The sequence below is a fragment of the Epinephelus moara genome, chromosome 13 (genome assembly GCF_006386435.1).
Source record: "Epinephelus moara isolate mb chromosome 13, YSFRI_EMoa_1.0, whole genome shotgun sequence".
Taxonomy (NCBI): Eukaryota; Metazoa; Chordata; class Actinopteri; order Perciformes; family Serranidae; genus Epinephelus; species Epinephelus moara.
In genome coordinates, this window is record NC_065518.1 from 18,477,164 (window position 1) to 18,494,497 (window position 17,334).

The 17,334-nt window shown below is 39.2% G+C and overlaps 1 protein-coding gene across 8 annotated transcripts in view; it reads left to right on the forward strand.

The window, feature by feature from the left end:
* Positions 1–16,508, forward strand: part of plce1 (phospholipase C, epsilon 1) — a 131,030-nt gene extending 114,522 nt beyond the window's left edge. For 6 of the 8 annotated variants that reach the window (XM_050059935.1, XM_050059939.1, XM_050059940.1 and 3 more), the window contains 9 exons: positions 1,172–1,335; positions 4,358–4,619; positions 5,709–5,827; positions 5,953–6,081; positions 6,536–6,733; positions 7,076–7,288; positions 7,666–7,878; positions 8,422–8,533; positions 11,379–16,508. In XM_050059935.1, the coding sequence (XP_049915892.1) occupies positions 1,172–1,335; positions 4,358–4,619; positions 5,709–5,827; positions 5,953–6,081; positions 6,536–6,733; positions 7,076–7,288; positions 7,666–7,878; positions 8,422–8,533; positions 11,379–11,575 (1,607 nt within the window). In that variant the 3' untranslated portion in view covers positions 11,576–16,508. Of the gene's footprint in view, positions 1–1,171; positions 1,336–4,357; positions 4,620–5,708; positions 5,828–5,952; positions 6,082–6,535; positions 6,734–7,075; positions 7,289–7,665; positions 7,879–8,421; positions 8,631–11,378 lie in introns of all 8 variants that reach the window. The other 2 variants (XM_050059941.1, XM_050059943.1) reach the window with 1 other exon arrangement.
* The last annotated feature ends 826 nt before the right edge of the window (positions 16,509–17,334 follow it).

Sequence of the window (17,334 nt, forward strand, 5' to 3'; positions counted from 1 at the left end):
TTGTTAGCTGACAGGAGTGGCACCTGGTGTGGTCTCCTGCTGCTGTAGCCCATCTGCTTCAAGGTTCAACGTGCTGCTGGTTCAGAGATGATCTTCTGCAGACCTTGGTTGTAACCAGTGGTTATTTGAGTTACTGTTGCCTTTCTATCATCTTGAACCAGTCTGGCCATTCTCTTGTCTTGACCATGTCTACATGCCTAAATGCATTGAGTTGCTACCAAGTGATTGGCTTATAAGTTATTTGTGTTAATAAGCAATTGAACAGGTGTACCTAATAAAGTGGCTGTTAAGTCTATGAATGTTTGTCACTCATAAGCAAACATTAAGCATGAAGTCTTTCATTTTATATATATTTACAGTATACTGCTTATTCCAAAGTTGTAATTAGTGGAAGATAAAGTTCTATTCATCTTTGTAATACAGTAGAAAGCAACTCCAAGGCCTCCTCTGCATGTCAGCTTTTCAAACTTTTGCAAACCCTTGAAAATGGCTGAAAGGCTTAAATTCTACATGAGCAACACAGCTCAGTTTTCAATGGAGAGAAAAACAAGACATTTCTGATTTCAGAGTGTGTTCGTGTGATTCGTATAATTGAAAAGTGAAAATGATCTCTATCATGCTCCACTGTCTTCTGTTCTTTTTTCGCTCAGTATCTTCTCCCTGACTGTTTTTCTCTTATTCCTTTTTCAGTGGCTCTCTTTCTGGTGTCTTTATTTCTCTTTCTCCTTGTTTCTCATTTGTCTCTGCCTCTCTGTTTCCAGAAGCTCTCTGCTGTCTGTGTTCGCTGTCTGAACTCTGAGAGTCGGAGTTGTTTTCTCTAAAAGGCATATAACATTAAAAAAAATCTTTGGTCCTCCTCTGTCTTATTCTCCTTTGATCCCTGTCTCACTCCCTTTCCTTTTCTGCTCTTCCTTCAGTTCACTCCTGCCTTGTGTTTTCATCATTTTTTTTTTTACCATTTGGAATCAAAGTTTACAAAACATCATCACCCAGTTGTAAGCAGACGGTTACATGCACTCAGACATGTCAATTTTGTTTGTAGGACACACAACCAAAGAAAGTTCAGATGGGTCATGCAGGAAAAATCTTTAATATCTCTTCTGCTAATGCCCTCGATGTGGAGGTTTTTGAGTACAGCTTGTTGATATTATGACATCCGTCTTTCTTCCAGATTTGCCCATGCAGTTGAACACAGCTCTGTTTGAGGCCAACGGCGGCTGTGGCTATGTCCTGAAGCCGGCGGTGCTGTGGGACCGCAGCTGTCCGCTCTATCAGCAGTTCTGTCCGATGGAGAGGGACGTGGAGAAAATGAGCCCCGCCGTCTATTCCCTCACTGTGAGTTAAGATGACATACAGAGCAGAATGGAAGATCAATTAGGAAGACAACTTTATCCCTGATAGTTTGTTGTCTGCACTTTCATTCTTTGCCCCTTTTTATCCGCACCGTCAGCTTCCTCCCTGTTCATATATTATTTTCCTGCTTACCTCTTTCACGCTGTCATTTTCAATTTCAGGCGTGCTGCGTGTTAATTTTCTCAGTTAAGAATGTTGAATCATAACATTGCTGTTTACGTTTGCAAAGTGTTTTATTTGCAAATACTTTTTGCTTTGGAGCACGGAAAATTATTCTCCCGCCTCTGGCAGTGAGCGTAACACAAACACTGTTGACATGTGCTTATAACGTAGGCCTGCAAGTGAGCTTGCCACATATTCCCTGCTTCCAGGAGCGCTCTCTCCAAGTCTTCTTTTTTTTCTTTCTCTGAATGCCAAGTTTCAATGCAGAGAATATGCACAGCGTCAGCTAACAAAGCTAAAGAACATGGTACCACAGCTAGAAACAAAAACATATGATTGGTTGCACTTCACTGCTTCATTAGTGCACCCAAAAAAAGTTGAGGCCAGCTCAGCTTTCAATTGTAGCGCATCACGCCCTTCAGCAGCGACAAATGTCAGGCGTCAATTTGTAGCTTAACGCCACAGGCTTCCATTAAAAATGACTTGTAGCCTTTTGCTGTCTCGCTTATAATGTGAACACTGCATAGCTTGTTAAGCTCGTTGCAGTCATCTATAATTAATCCTACCTGTGTATATTGTTTGTGACAAAGCTAGAATACACGCTAAAGAAGGGTGTCTTGCCAGAAACATCTGTGTGGCAACATTACAAAGTCAAATTTGAGTGCTGTCCTGGAGTCGTATTCACAAACATTCTGAGAAAACTCTCAGAGGGCTCCTAACTCAGCCTAAAAAATTTAATGAGGAGTCCTAGCTTTGGAGTGATTAAGGAAAGTTCTCAGAGCAACTCTGAGCAAGGAAGGGGCAGAAACTTTTACCTTAGTGAGGAGGTGTGGTTGATCCTGTTGCCAGGTGTGATGCTTTCTTTTACCAGATGTGATTGGTTGTCACAGACACGGCCCTGTATGTGCCTACAAGGTGTGGACACCCAGTGGAAATGAGATGAACTGCTAACTGTGAAAGGGTTGTCATTGTTAGTGTGATCACTCTGCTGATGGAAGGCTGAGACAGCCTCAAGTCATCACTGCTGCACTGTTCCAGTTTTTCAAATATCTTAGTGTTGTAATCATTTTTATTTCTGGCATTATAGCGTTATGTGGAAAATATGTGTGTGTATCCCTAATGACATCAACCACACAAATTATCCCTGATCTGTAGCATTTCATTTACTCACTGTCGTCTAGTGTTTGGAGAAGATTTCTCTGACCTCTTGATCTCTCCACCAGTTTCTCCTCTGATTAAGAAACTCTTAAACCTCTTAAAAGTCCTCCTCTCTGCTCCTGACAGTTTTTCACCTTAGGAGCTCTTTTAAGGGCTAAGACACAAGGACCTAGTCTTAACTTTAAGGGGAAATTATAAGAAAATGTCACAGTTCTAAGAAGTTTCTTAGAATTTTGTCACTAGGAGCAACTCTTAGCACTAGGTAGCTCTGTGAATATAGTCCCTGGTTTACTTCTTTTATCACCACTATAGCTGCTGCACATTACTATAGTCTCTCCCCTCTTCCTGCCCTGTTTGAACCTTTTAGGTCGACTTAAAACGCATCACTTCTGGTGCAGTAGTGCAGGAATGTTGCAAGTCGCTATACTGCGAAATACAAACACCTTTCCCTGGTAGCTATAGGCTTCATCAGCATTGTGTAAACTTAGCTTGAATGTAACATACATTCATTTATATGTAACAGTCCCCCTTTTAAAAAAAAAATGCTCACATCTCATTTTTGATAAAAACTAAATGCACGGTTTTTTTTAAAATAGTGTCCTGAATATTTGATATTAATTTGTACCCTGATTTGCATGGTGCAGCTTCTGTTTTCTGTCCGTCACTAGTGAGCCTGCAGCAACTGCACAGACATTATAACTGGACACTCAAACACACACTCCTAAATACTTGTATTAAGTCCATTAAAGTGTGTTTGGACAGTTTTATTTTGAAATGCTCTGTATGTGCTTTTACTATTTGACAATCATGGAGGCCACCCAGTTATTTCCCTATAACAGTGAATGAGAACAGAACCTCATAAAAGCTCTGCATTGTAGCATGTCCACACTTTGTCTGAACCCCCCCACCCCTCTGTCTCCACTCACTGTATTTATTGTTCTGCATGTGCATTTCATCATGTGTGTCACTCATTACTTATTGTTAGTGGAAATGAACAATAAAAGCGTGAATGTTATCGCACCACATCTGGTTTCAGAAGCCCGCATACAGTCATGTGTCTACATGTGTGAACACTGTAGACTGAGAAGGCAAGAGGAGTTACAGTCTCAGGAGCTGAAACATTTAAATGCCTCAGAAGTCATGTCATCACAAAGTTATTGGTAGCATAAATAGCAGCATTATAAGCAGCAGTGAACACTCTGTTGATATAAGGTGGTTATTTGTGCCTTTAGGTGTGTAACAGCGAGAGTTAATGTGTGGAGGGACACACACACAACACACACCTGTTCATAATGTTGATGATGTTGCTGCCTTTAATTAAACGGTTTATGCTCTGACAGTCATGATCGTCTCTGAGGTTCAGATTATCCGCTGTGATGCTCTCTGAGGCATCATGAACACTGCTCTGGTAAAAAGCAGCAGTATAAACAACAGGGATGATCTCACACTCATAAAACCTGTGTGTGTGTGTGTCTTTAGATGAAATAGAGTCCGTTGGCAGGTCAGAGTGACTTCAGGCTGTTTGTGTTCTCTGTCCTGCTTGGCTTTGCATCAAGTGAATTGAGAACAAGTCTGATTTAGTATCAGTGGAAAGTATAAAAAAAGAAGTGTTGTTCAAACATGGTGTTAATACCATCACTCAGTAATTATCGCACCTCTTATGTCTTCTTCTTCTTCCTCTCAGATTGTCTCCGGGCAGAACGTTTGTCCCGGTAACAGCGCTGGCAGCCCCTGCATTGAGGTGGATGTTCTGGGCATGCCCATTGACAGCTGCCACTTCCGCACCAAACCCATCCACCGCAACACCCTCAACCCCATGTGGAGCGAGCACTTCCAGTTCACCGTGCACTTTGAAGAGATGTGTTTCTTACGCTTTGCTGTGGTGGAGAACAACAGCTCCCAGACTACTGCTCAGAGGACTCTGCCTCTGAAGGCCCTCAAGCCAGGTAAGAGTCTGAGACACAGCACATATGCTGGAAAGGAACAACACAAGAAAAAAACAACAGTGCACAAAATCTGTAAAAGCTTAGCTCTGGTACATACAAACGCCTGTCTAAACAGGTCTGTCTTTAGCTGGCTTTTGTGACTGAAGTTATAAAAAGCAACGAATGACAAATTTAGTGTCTTATTAAGACCATCAAGATAAAAGTTATTTATTCCCATGCATGTTGCTCAGAGTTATTGCAGTGACTGGTTGTTGGCAGCGCCGGATCTCTCCCTGTCTCCTTTGCCGTGCACATGGTGTGAGGCAGACTGCTACGGAGCAGTGGGAGTTAATATACTCTGTACTCTTAACCTCTTGTAAATAGATACTGATTCAAAAATTGTTTTTTTAGATAGATAGATGATAAGGAGTTGACTGTCTATAAGAGGCCTAAATTCACAGTGCAGAATAATATTTCTCTGATTCTTGTCTGATATGTAAATAGTTTGTTTGAGTCTGTTGCAGCTGTTTTCTTTTTTAAAAGGAAAACATGTCCAATAGAGTGGGCTGCACTGCAATTTATTTTCTGCTGGATTTCATTTGTACATATCTGTTCAGTAACCTGGGGCACTTTCTTATCTTGAGGTTTGTTTGTGTGAGAGCAGGCCCTGTAACCTGCTGCAGATATATAGAAAATGTAAAAGATATTTAATGATCAATGTTGTATGAATTTTCATTGAAGAAAAGTTACAAAAAATGTTTGTGTGTGCTGTTGATTATAGCTCTGACTAAAAAAGGAAATTGGAAATCTGCAGCTCAGACTCAGAAGCAGCCAAGATGATCTGTAGATCAAAGCACCTGTAAATATTAATGCCTATATAAATCATTTACGTCTGCAGTGAAAATAGGATTCAAAAACTTCAAAAGTAATGTGTAAACCTGTGTGCTCAGTTTCATTTAATTCAGAAAGACAGCAGAAAATGTTCACAAGGCTTAGATATGTTCGTTTTGTATTATCTATCAGAGGCCAGCATCTGTCCGTCTCTTTTTTTAATCAGATCGTTCGGTGTTATCGTGTAGTCAAAACATATTTTCTTGTTGTGTGTTTCAGGTTACAGACATGTCCAGTTAAGGACACAACATAATGAACCTCTGGAGGTATCAAGTCTGTTCATCTTCAGCCGCAGAACAGAGGAATGTCCCACAGGGGGCGCTATTCCCTCATCACTGGTAAGACCTGAAATCTCCTTTGAATCTGAGATCACAGGGGTTACATTTGATACTGTACCTCCACTGTGCCTTAAAGACTGTACATAATAACCTGCTGCCCTGCACCTCTCCTGCTCTCCACACAGCTGTTCAGTTCAGAGGAGAAACGTGCGTCACTGCAGAACAAGGTGACGGTGTACGGAGCCCCTGGTCCTGAGCTCTTCACCGTGTTTGGTGTTACAGAACAGACGACCGCCAAGCAGCTGCTGGACACGGTTGGTACTTCAGAAATAAAGATTCATGATGCTCGGATAATGTGACTGCAGCCTGAGCAGAAGGCAGACACGCGCACACACACACACACACACACACACATTTTTTTGTCTCGCTCATGGAGATTTTTCAAGTTCAAGTTCTTTATTGAACATTTGCACAATAATTACAAAGAAGCAGTCGTTTGAAGTGAAAATTTAAAGTCCACCTGCTCCCTCTTACAATGCTCATGACATATGGAAAAGAAGATAAAGCAAATTAAAAACAAAATAAGAATCTAAACATAAAATGGTTCAAGTAAAATAAGGGGCAAAATATAGCATAAGTAAAATATTAAATACGGTAAATGAGACATGAGTAAACTGAATGTAGTAAATGTAAATGCTTAAAGAGAAGTATAAATATATTTAAACAGTTGTATTAATTTGTCATGTTGTGTCACACGTACCTACACAGGTTGTAGCATCCACGGGAAACCCGTCGGAGTACTTCCTGTGCGAGGAGAAGGTCCCTCTGCTGAAGGAGCGCAGCGAGATGAAGCGCTGTGCTCAGCACCGTCCTCTAGCGCCCGAGGAGGAGGTGGTCAGACTGGTGTCCAGCTGGAACTCTGAGGAGGGATACGTGGGGAGGATCTGCCTCAAGACGAGAGAGGAGGTAACACACAGAGATTAAGTTGGTAGAAACACCTAAAGTGATCCCAGAGTGGATGTTATCAGCAAAAAAATTGGATTATTTGGGTTTATTGGTTTTAACTGAGTTGAATTTTTCCAATTTATCCATTGAATGATTTAAAACACATTCATATCAGTATCAAACTTATACAAAAAGCAATGAACACTTTTTGTTTGACCCATCATGTTGACTATGGCTCCCCCTTGTGGTTGTCTTATAAACCACAGCAGCAGGGACAGCAGCTTCTTTTAAAGTAGCTACATTTATTTTAAACACTCTCTTGCATGGGATTTTTGCTATGACTGTATGTTTTTATTCTTCCAGAACTTAAATGAGAGGAACTCGGTGCCAGAGGGAGAGGAGGAGGTGACTGTGGGAGGTAGAGAAGGAGCAGGAGGTGGAGGAGGAGGAGGGGGAGGAGGAGGAGCAGCAGAGGACGACATGTTCTTTGTCCAGGTCCATGAAGTTTCACCAGAACAGCCTCACACTGTGATCAAGGCCCCGCGCTACAGCACTGCTCAGGACATCATACAGCAGGTGAGGAGAGTCGAGAACGCACTGTTAGGTATTAATCCATAGTCAGTGTATCACCCATGGGTTGTCTGACGCAAAGGTAAAGCAGTGAAAATATTCTCAATATGACGCACACTTGAGTTTAGATTGAATTGTGTAGGTTGGACCTTTTTTAAGTGGCTTAGATACGCTTTGTCGCTGCCCTTGTCCACAGCAGTACATTGCTTAGCATCGGTGTTGGTAGTCCTGCTTCTTCTCCAAACTGGGGGCGTACTGACAGACACCTACTGGATGTAATAAACTGACTACTACTTACACAACCCCAATTTAAAAATCCAAAACTTTGCGTCTACCAACCTTAAAGGAGCCTAACTTGTTTCTCCTACACTCTGTCCATCCAGACTTTGTCAAAGGCCAAGTATTCCTGCAGCATCCTATCCAATCCCAATCCATGTGACTACGTCCTGATGGAGGAAGTGACCAAGGACTCCGGATCTAAGAAGACCTCTGCCGCCAAGCCCCTGCAGCGGGTGCTGCTGGATCACGAGTGTGTCTTCCAAGCTCAGAGCCGCTGGCGAGGAGCGGGAAAGTTCATTCTAAAACTCAAGGAGCAGGTAGCTCTAAACGTAGTGATCGACTTCCAATGCTAGAGACTCTTTAGATTTTATCTTCCATGTTTTTATTTTATATTTATGTGCGTTGCATCACTGCTTTGCGCTGCTTCAACTCTGTATGTGAACTGTGACTGTTTCACTAACATCTGTATTAATCCATGTTGTGTTGTGCTCGCTGTTGTATGATGCTGCATGATGATGTGCTTTTTAACCCGTCACTGCTTCCCTGGTGTGTAACTTTGCTTTGTGTGCTCTGTTGCTCTGCTTGTTTTCGTGACTCTGTTTATATTGTTCTAATGTTTTTACATGTTGTATGTCTGTCAGTATTTATTTAAGTTATTATTCATCCTTTTACACGTAAGGCCTGTTTGTGCTGAGATGTCTGTATGTAAGAATGCTGAATAAAGGTTGAATAATCTTTTAAACTTAGTGTTTCTTTTTTGAAATAATCAAGACAGAATGAGTGGCAAAATAGGAAGTATTATAAGTATTTCCATGTGTTCTGTCTGTATTTCACTGACACGAATCTGTCTCTGCTTCCAGGTGGTGCGGGAAGACAAAAAGAAAGTAATTTCCTTTGCCAGCGAGCTCAAGAAGCTGACCAGTCGCAGCCGCAGCATGACGACTGGCGGTGGAGTAGACGGTCCCGCGCAGAGTAAGGATGATAGAGCTGCATGCTGTGTGGCTCTGACAGAGCTCCAGGAGTGAGGCTCACACTCTGCCTGCTGTCTGTGCATGGAAAGGCAACAGAGGTACCGTATGTTGTCTCTAACACTTAACATCACAGAAGGACGAGAACAGTTTGAGATGCCACTCTGTTCAGCTTTAAAGTTTTAGCTTTGTAGGATTGTTACGTGTTTGAGATGTGAGTGCACAAACTAGATCAGTTGAATTTGAGGTTTTTATTGATGTTCTGATGATGCATGAAACTCACTTCTCTTTTTACAAGTAGAAAAAAATGATAGTCAGAGTCATTTTTTTCTGTTTTGAGGACCACTAGGTCTTTTTCTTAACCTTATTAGTTTTCAACCTGGATTCTATTTTCTCATTTTATTGTGTTTGAGTGACTTATCCCTACGGTCAATTGTGTTCATTTACGTCCACCAAAAGTGCTTGTTTTTACCACTGACAGGCTCAGATTGTTATTTTAAGTGTTTGACAACATCACTGACAGGACCCTACAGAGAAACTTTGTCCTTACCTTTCACTAGTCTGTTTGTTATTGTGACCAAGTCTTGCTCAAGGAAAGTTCTGAAATCTTGCCAGAGCCGACTTGTCGGAGGAAAAATAACAGTGGAAGTGTTAGTGAGAGTTGGAGAGAGGAGTGCCAGGAATCCAGAAGGCCGTGCTGAGTGTTAACTGAAAGATTTTCAGTGTCATGGCTGAATATTTAGCTGGGTTAGACAACGTGAGAAAAGTTGGCAAGGTTTCATAACAAGACTCTTCCTTGAGTGAGACTTGGTTACACACACTGGTGACAACAAACAGACCGGATCAGTGAAAGGTCAGTAAAAAGCTTTTGTATCTCTGTACGGTCTTTTCTGTAATGTTGTCAAACTCTTTGAGCAAAAACACACTTTCCATGGGCTTAAAATGACAAGATTGCCCATATAGATTACATTGCAACCTGTTTCACTGCTGCAGCCCCTTCAATACTGGACCTGATTTTAAAAATGGTTGTGTCTTTTAGTCACTTAGACACAAAAACACTGGAAAATAGAGTCCAAAGTTTCACTTTTAGTCAGAATCATTATATAACTCTTATTTTTTAACTATTACAACTTTTTCTTCCAAATATTTCATCTTTATACTCTAAATTCCAGATTATATTCTTGTCTAGCAGTGACCCTACAACTCTGTTGGATGTAACAGTACAAAGAGGCAAAAGAATCTGTGAAAAACTGGAGATGAATCTGGTGCAAAATGTATTTATACTTATGTTTAACATCTCTGGTTAATCAAGGCTAAAGATAAAGAGGCAGATAATATGAACACACAGTGTGTGTATAAAGCTAACAAATACTCCTGTGTTTGTACCATGCACCCCAGAGTCTGTGATCCAGATTTACAATATGCCTGACCCACATAATCTAATACTTCATTTCCAGCAATATTTCATTCGTTGTGTTTAACAGACACATCATTGCAGTGTGGCAACCATTCTTTATGGTTGTGATGTTACAGTAGGGCTGTACCGAAGAGTTGGAAGCATCAAAGCTTTATTCATAAAGTTTTCTTTGAATTCTAAATTAACATTAGAATGCTGCACATTTTTAACATGTGTATTCATGGTGTTTAAACCCAGTATTTTTGCAAAGTTGAAGATAAAGATTTGGCTACACACCTGGATAAAGTCGTACTCCCCTCTTTAAAACAGTTGCCTACACAGCAAATTGCGCGAAAAAGAAATAATTTTTGGTAAATAGTTGACGTGAGCCGTGAGCAAATTTCTCAGGCCTGTATGGCCATGCTGTACAACAATGATAGTGATCATTCCACATTCAGGACTAGCATTGTATAGCTTATATTATCGTTTTTTATTTGCATTTTTATGCAGTGGTATCAGAATAGTTCTCACTATCGGCCGATATGCAAGTTCAGGTATGGGCATTGATACTGGAAGGAAAAAATGGTATTGGAAGCTCTGTAATATTCAAGTTTTATACTATTTGTAGAATCAGATTCCAATGGTGTCTGTGCAGAGTTGTTTCCGACTCATGTGATCCAAACATTTCCAATAACTCCAGAGCATTGTTAAGTCCAGAAGCCAAAATGTATTGGAAAAAAAGGTGTAACAATTTCCAAATTTACATGTTTTTATCTGGCGTAATAAAATATTTTGCTTCAGTCCAAATATTCGAGACAACATTCACAGTAACCACAGTAACAAAAATCAAACTGACACTGTTACAGTTAAGTCTTCACAAAATTATAAAAATATCATATCAAATTCAGGGTTTTGTGAAGGATTTTACATTTTTTTAGGATGATGTCATAAAATACAACTGACATTCATACCTTGAAAGAATAGAAGCATTGAGTGTACAGCGGCTAAGCGTAAACTTAAAGCCACTGAGAATCTGCATAGACAGGCTGCTTAATAACTGACGCGCTCGCCTGACCAAACCGACGGCTGCTCATCAGGTGAAACAAAGAGTTCAATTCTTCTTCTTTGATGCATAATTTGTTTAACACCGCTGTAGTCTTCAATGAAATACTTGCAAATATCAATGAATCTGTGTCCATAAACCATTCAGAGGTACTAATTTCCAGTGTACACCTGATTTGGCCCGTCTAGCAACACCTGTCCGTCAATGAATGTTTCCTACCTATACTGACAGTGACCCCTGCAGGACAAACTAGCATCCCACATATACATTATATACTGGGGATGGCTCCTGTAGAGTGTAAGAACAGATTTTCGGTACAGCCCTGTGTTACTGAGTGTGTATTTTATACTCCAGTTTGTCTTTAAAGCCATGATCTGTGATCCTCCGCAGGGTATCTGTCTGCAGCTGCAGGGCTGAAGGCGTGGGTAGCAGAGGGCAGGGTGGGTGCAGGAAGGTTCCTACAGGCCTCCTCTTCCTCGTCTTCATCCTTTGGAGGGCAACTCCAACCTGTCCAACTACCCACCTCCTCTCTGACCCCCCAAGCCTGGAAGCTTCACCTCCTCAGGAACTGGAAGATCCACAAATGAAGTCCGGAGAGAGAGACACTTGGGTTGACCACTTCTAAACTTGGAGGATTCATCTTTCCTAAAGAAAGGCGAGATGTCCCGATACATTGTGGAAATCTGCGAGACGATATCCCGCCTTGTGTTAGTTGAGCAAGCGGGGGACATGATTGAACGGGTTAGGTGACAGATGCTCAGCCCCTTTGCTTTGTCGAATGCATCACTTTAGAGCAGTGATGGTCATGTGGGGGCAGGCAGCACTGGCTCCTCGTGGTTTATTGGTTGTAGTGTGGCTCTACAGAGAGTCCAGAGTACCAGGGGCAGCTGCTGTTATTGAGGTCATTGAGTATGTGATCAGGAAAAGCTGACAAGTGTTCCTTTTCTTACCAATATAAAGGAAGACTTCCCTGAGTCACATTCAAACACAGTTTTTTTATCTCCCAAATATTACACCATGAGACAAAAAGGAGGGCTGCAAAATGGCCTCTGGATTGAATGAGTTTAAGGAACCACAGTTCTTTTAAGAGTTAATCAAGTGTCCTACCACAAGCTACAGTATCATGTATTTGGTTTATAAACTATCCCCCCTTTCTGGTATCGCACAATGATAGCACACAGCAGACGGAGTGAGATCTGCTTGTAAAAACTGAAGGAGAGATGTAGGAGAGTACGAGGGGCCTGACGAGGTGAAACAGTATTCTTCTCTTTCTCAGGTATGGGCTCTTTATTTGTCTGAGGGCATTGTGAAGGAGGCTGACAAGCTGGCTTGTTTGGTTCTTTTCTTACTGTTCCACTTTCACAGTACTGTAAGGGCACATTTGGGGCATCGCTCACAGAAAGACATGACAACGTGCTGACACGAAATATTCACGTGTTCTGTAAAGGGAGCAGCAATGCTTCTGGCGGTTTCTTGGACACTACTGTCGCTGCCCTAAAGGTGACGATACATGGACAGCATTTTGAGGCGGTGAAGCTGTGCAATAGAGGCAAATGTGGAGCAGCTTTTGATGACTGTGTTGATAAAGTTGCCCTTACATGTTGCCTGAAAGGTGCAGTGTGTAGGATTTAGGGAGATCTATCCGCAGAAATTAAATGTAATCATAACTATGTTCTCGATGTTCTCAATGAGGCCGTCATATATACACAGGCAATTGGTTCTCTTCAGTGGAGCCCGCCATGTTTCTACAGTAGCCCAGAACGGACAAACCAAACACTGGCTCTAGAGACAGCCTTTAGCATTTTCATGTTACCTGGAGGCCACCATATGGAAGGGTTGAGGGGTATTCAGTTGGTTGCAATCTGCAATCTCACCATTAGATGGCATTAGATCCTACACACTGCACCTGTAAAATGTTGCATTACTGCCCTCAACTTCTGGTCGTTTTGTGGCTCTGAGGACGATAAGTGGCTCGTTTCACAAAGTATTTTAATTCTGTCATCACCTAATTATGTCAACAGGCATCTTATCTGGCCAGATAAATATATATTGATATATTGATGGTAACGTTTATCGAGGAATGCTACTTATAACTGGGGCAGGGTTTGAAATATTACCAAAACCTTCAATGGCTTCTGTTGAAAAATTTAAAAAAATTTGTCTATAAAACCTTTTCGTTTGTTTAAAGGTGCTATATGTAACTCTGGAGAAAAATAAATGGTTACTGAGTCTCATTTGTAGGTAGTCACATACTGACATTTTGGAATAGTGGTTCGATCAAATTACCAACCCAAAGCGACAAAAATTTATGACCTACGAATGAGACCCAACATTTATCCTTCTCCAGAGTCACATACAGCACCAGAAGGAAAAGAAGTTTTCAGAGGTTAAATTGTCTAAACAGAAGTGGCTGTAAAAAACCTTCACCAAAATAAAATACTGCCTAAAATTGGCAAAGTGATCATTTGAATTCAAAGTTATCTGATAGAAAATTAAAAATCTGACCAGACTTTTAATTCCAGGCTCCTAGTTCTAATGTTTGTAATGTTAGCAAGCAATATTGGCTAAATTGAAAATTGTAAACCTGTTGACCTCAGTGCAAAAAGCACTTCACGGGCAACAAAAAAAATACCTAAAACTCCTTTATTTAAATGGAACAATGATGATTTCAGCACTAAGATCCTTTGGAGAAACAGCCCCGTCTTCTCCAAACAGCATTTTGCACATTTTGTTTTTCCTTTTTCTGTCAGTATCTTCAGTGTTTATGTGTTAGATTGTTCTGAGATGGTCGATAGTGATTTTATTATGATCATCATATTTATTACTTTTCATTTTGGCCCTGTTGCGTATTTAGTTCTAAGTAAAGCACAAGATAAATGTTTGGATTGTTTTGAAAACTCTTTGTCAAACTAATTTGGGTCTGTAGTCTGAGCCCAAACATGAAATTGCCCACAGGAAAATACTCTTAAAAATAGAATGGATTGCATTTCAATTTAGTTTATTGACTTAAATTTACTGTCCTTGATATTGAATGTAGATGAGTAGTATTGATTGATTGTCAATGATTGTAGACTTTTCTTTATTTCCACTTACTACTCGTTTATTCTTCTTTCAGAATTTACTAAAACTTGATTGATTTGGGGCCATTTTTCCCCCTTTTTCTGTTTTAATGTGTAACATTTCCATATTATTAAAGTGTTGATTAGTTTTAGATTATTTAATTTGGCATTTCAATTATTAATACAAAGATCCTCCCTTTAGTGTAGTCATGCTGATCCCTGAGGAGCTCACTAAGATGTTTAAATCTACACTTAAACATTTTATGTCGTTTGCTCATGAATGGTGACGTAACGACAAGAAAAGACCTAAAAGACCTTACCTTACAGTCCCTCACCGTCTGATGGACTCCCATGGTACCTTATATCTAAAAAAAATATGTACGGCACTTAATGGTAAGAGACAGTTATCTGATCCTGTTTGAATTGTGCTGTGATTTTGTCTTTTTTTTTTTTTACTTACAAATTATCTGACAGTGACAAATATGATATATGAAATTCATCACACAATTCAAACAGGTTCAAAACATGATTTCTCCCTCACCATTTACTCCCATATATACGTTTTCTGACATAAAGTCCCATGGTGGTCCACTGGGTGGGGAGGGACTTCACTTTATTGAGACAAAATGACAATTTTCTGAATAATTCTGAAAAATTACACTGGTATAAAAATTTAAATTTGCCCATTGTTAAAGGGAAACTTAGGTATTTTTTCAACCTGGACCCAATTTCCTTGTGTTTTTGTGTCTAGTGGAGACAACGGTTTTTGACATTGGTCTAGTATTGAGAGAGACCGCAGTGTAATCCCTACAGGCAATAGTATACCGCCAATGTACATCCATTTTTAGTGCTTGTTTTTGCCATTGACGGGCTCAGATTGTTAATTGAAATCTGACAATATTATGGAAAAGAGAAATGGAACATTTTTCTTAACTTTCTCTCCATATTCTGTCTCAATATCGGACTAATTTCAAAAGTGGTCTCAATCAGTCACTTAGACATGGGAAAATAGTAGAGTTCGGAATCCACAATACGATAATATCACAATGCTTAAGTCATGATTCAATATTATTGCGATAAAATATATTACGATTTATTACCTTTTTTCAACTGTAAATTGTGTCCCTAAAGGAACATCTGTCAACATCCGTTTTATCTAATGAGATAAAGTTTAAATGATAGTCTTTTTTTTTTTTTTTGTATTTGTAAAAAAGTCAGTATCTGGCACTGTGTGACGATACGATATTGCCACACAAAAATACTACGCTGTATCGATTGTTTCCCCACTCCTAGAAAATAGGATCAAGGTTTAATAGTATCAAAGTTTCCCTTTAACCCACATTCCAACATAAAACTTCAGATGTAAGAGGAGCTTTCCAAAACCTGCAAGCAGTGAAAACACAAGTAAAGACACCAAGTATAATTTTATTTAAAAAGGTCAATGTGTGTCCTTTTACTTTGATTTGTCTTTAAGTAAAACTTTGCTCAGTGCCAAGTAATGATGTTTGAATTTTAGTGCAATAGTGAAGTTCTGTCTTCGACCTTTTAGGTTTTTGTTCTACTTCTTGTTTTTAACTCTTATTTGTTATCTTCACACAAAAAGCTCTCGTCAGTGGTAAGAAGGACGATCTTTTAGCATAGTTACAATTAATGTAGATTAGATTGTGATCCAAGAAACCACGACTCTAAACTGGTGGTAACTTCAAACTATCACGCTGGATATCAGCTGATGTAACTACGTGAAATCCACACCGACTTTAAGCAGAAAGGGACATTTCCTGTTAAGCTGTAAATCTATAATCAGTGATGCAGAGCTGCGTTCCTTGTTTTCCTTCTTTCTAACCTGTAGACCTCATTTCTGAATGTAACATTTCTTAACGTGTTGAACCTGAGACAAATGTGTGTTTGGATGTTATTTATTTCAATGTGAAGCCCTGGTTGGCAATTATCTGTTGTTGTTTATGTATAATTTCCTGTAAGTAGTGTTTTGTTTTTTTTTTAATTTATTTCAATATGTGAGAGGATAAACTGCCCTGACTTTACTCAAACTAATTTAGAGACGTAAAGAAAATATTTTACTTTATGTGTAAAATATTCAGTATAGTATTCATATTCCTGGCATGTTATTCTGCAGCACACAGCAGCATCTTTTAATGCCTTTTATTTTGTGAGTTTGTAGAAATCTGGACAAAAGCTGACAGTTTGAAACTTTGTTCTTTTTTTTTTTTTAAGATTTTGGTGTATTCGCTATATCCGCTGAATATGACATATGTTTGCTGACTGTGGGCTGTGTTTCATCTTTAGTGCTCTGTTGTTTCCATAAGATGTGCAGTATACCCATTAACATCCACTATGTGTTATGATGTGGCTGTCAAGTGAACATTTGTGTATTTACTTGAATTTTTAAATGGATGAGAATTGGTGGATTTGTCTTATACCACAATCACAATAAAAATAAGAAATACTTAACTTATTGTGTTCTAACTTGGCTTTATTCAGAGGTAAGATGAAGTCATTGTTTTGCAAGTAATATTGCTATACTATGACTTTTCTTTTTACTTCATACTTACATGCATACTTTTTTTTCTACATACTATACTATGAATTTATATGACATTTAAATGACATACTATACTGTGAATTGTTTACCAGTTACCACTATGACATTTACTATTTTTTTTTTCATGGAAAAAAACGACATACTATACTATGACTTTTTTGTGGGAAAAAAATTTGAAATGCTATACTATGACTTTGTTTTGTGGAAAAAAATCAACATACTATACTATGACGTTTTTCGTTGAAAAACAACAACATGCTATACCATGACTTTATTCATGGAAAAAATCAACAAACTATACTATGACGTTTTTGGGCAAAAAAATTGACATCCTGTACTGTGACTTTTTTCATGGAAAAAAACAACATATTATACTATGATGTTTTCATAGGAAAAAAACTGACATCCTGTACTGTGACTTTTTTAATGGAAAAAAATCGACATATGATGTTTTCATAGAAAAAACAATTGACATACTATACTATACGACGGAGTATTAGGGCCACATTGAAGAAAAAAAAAATAGGAGATTTCGAGAATAAAGTCGAAATATTACGAGAAAAAACTCGTAATATTTTGAGAATAAAGTCATAACTGAGAAAAAGTCATAATATTACGAGAATAAAGTCGTAATTTAATGAGATGAAAGTCATAATATTACGAGAATAAAGTCGTAGTTTTTAAGGAAATAACCAACAACAAACAGAATATCAGATTGTCTTTCATG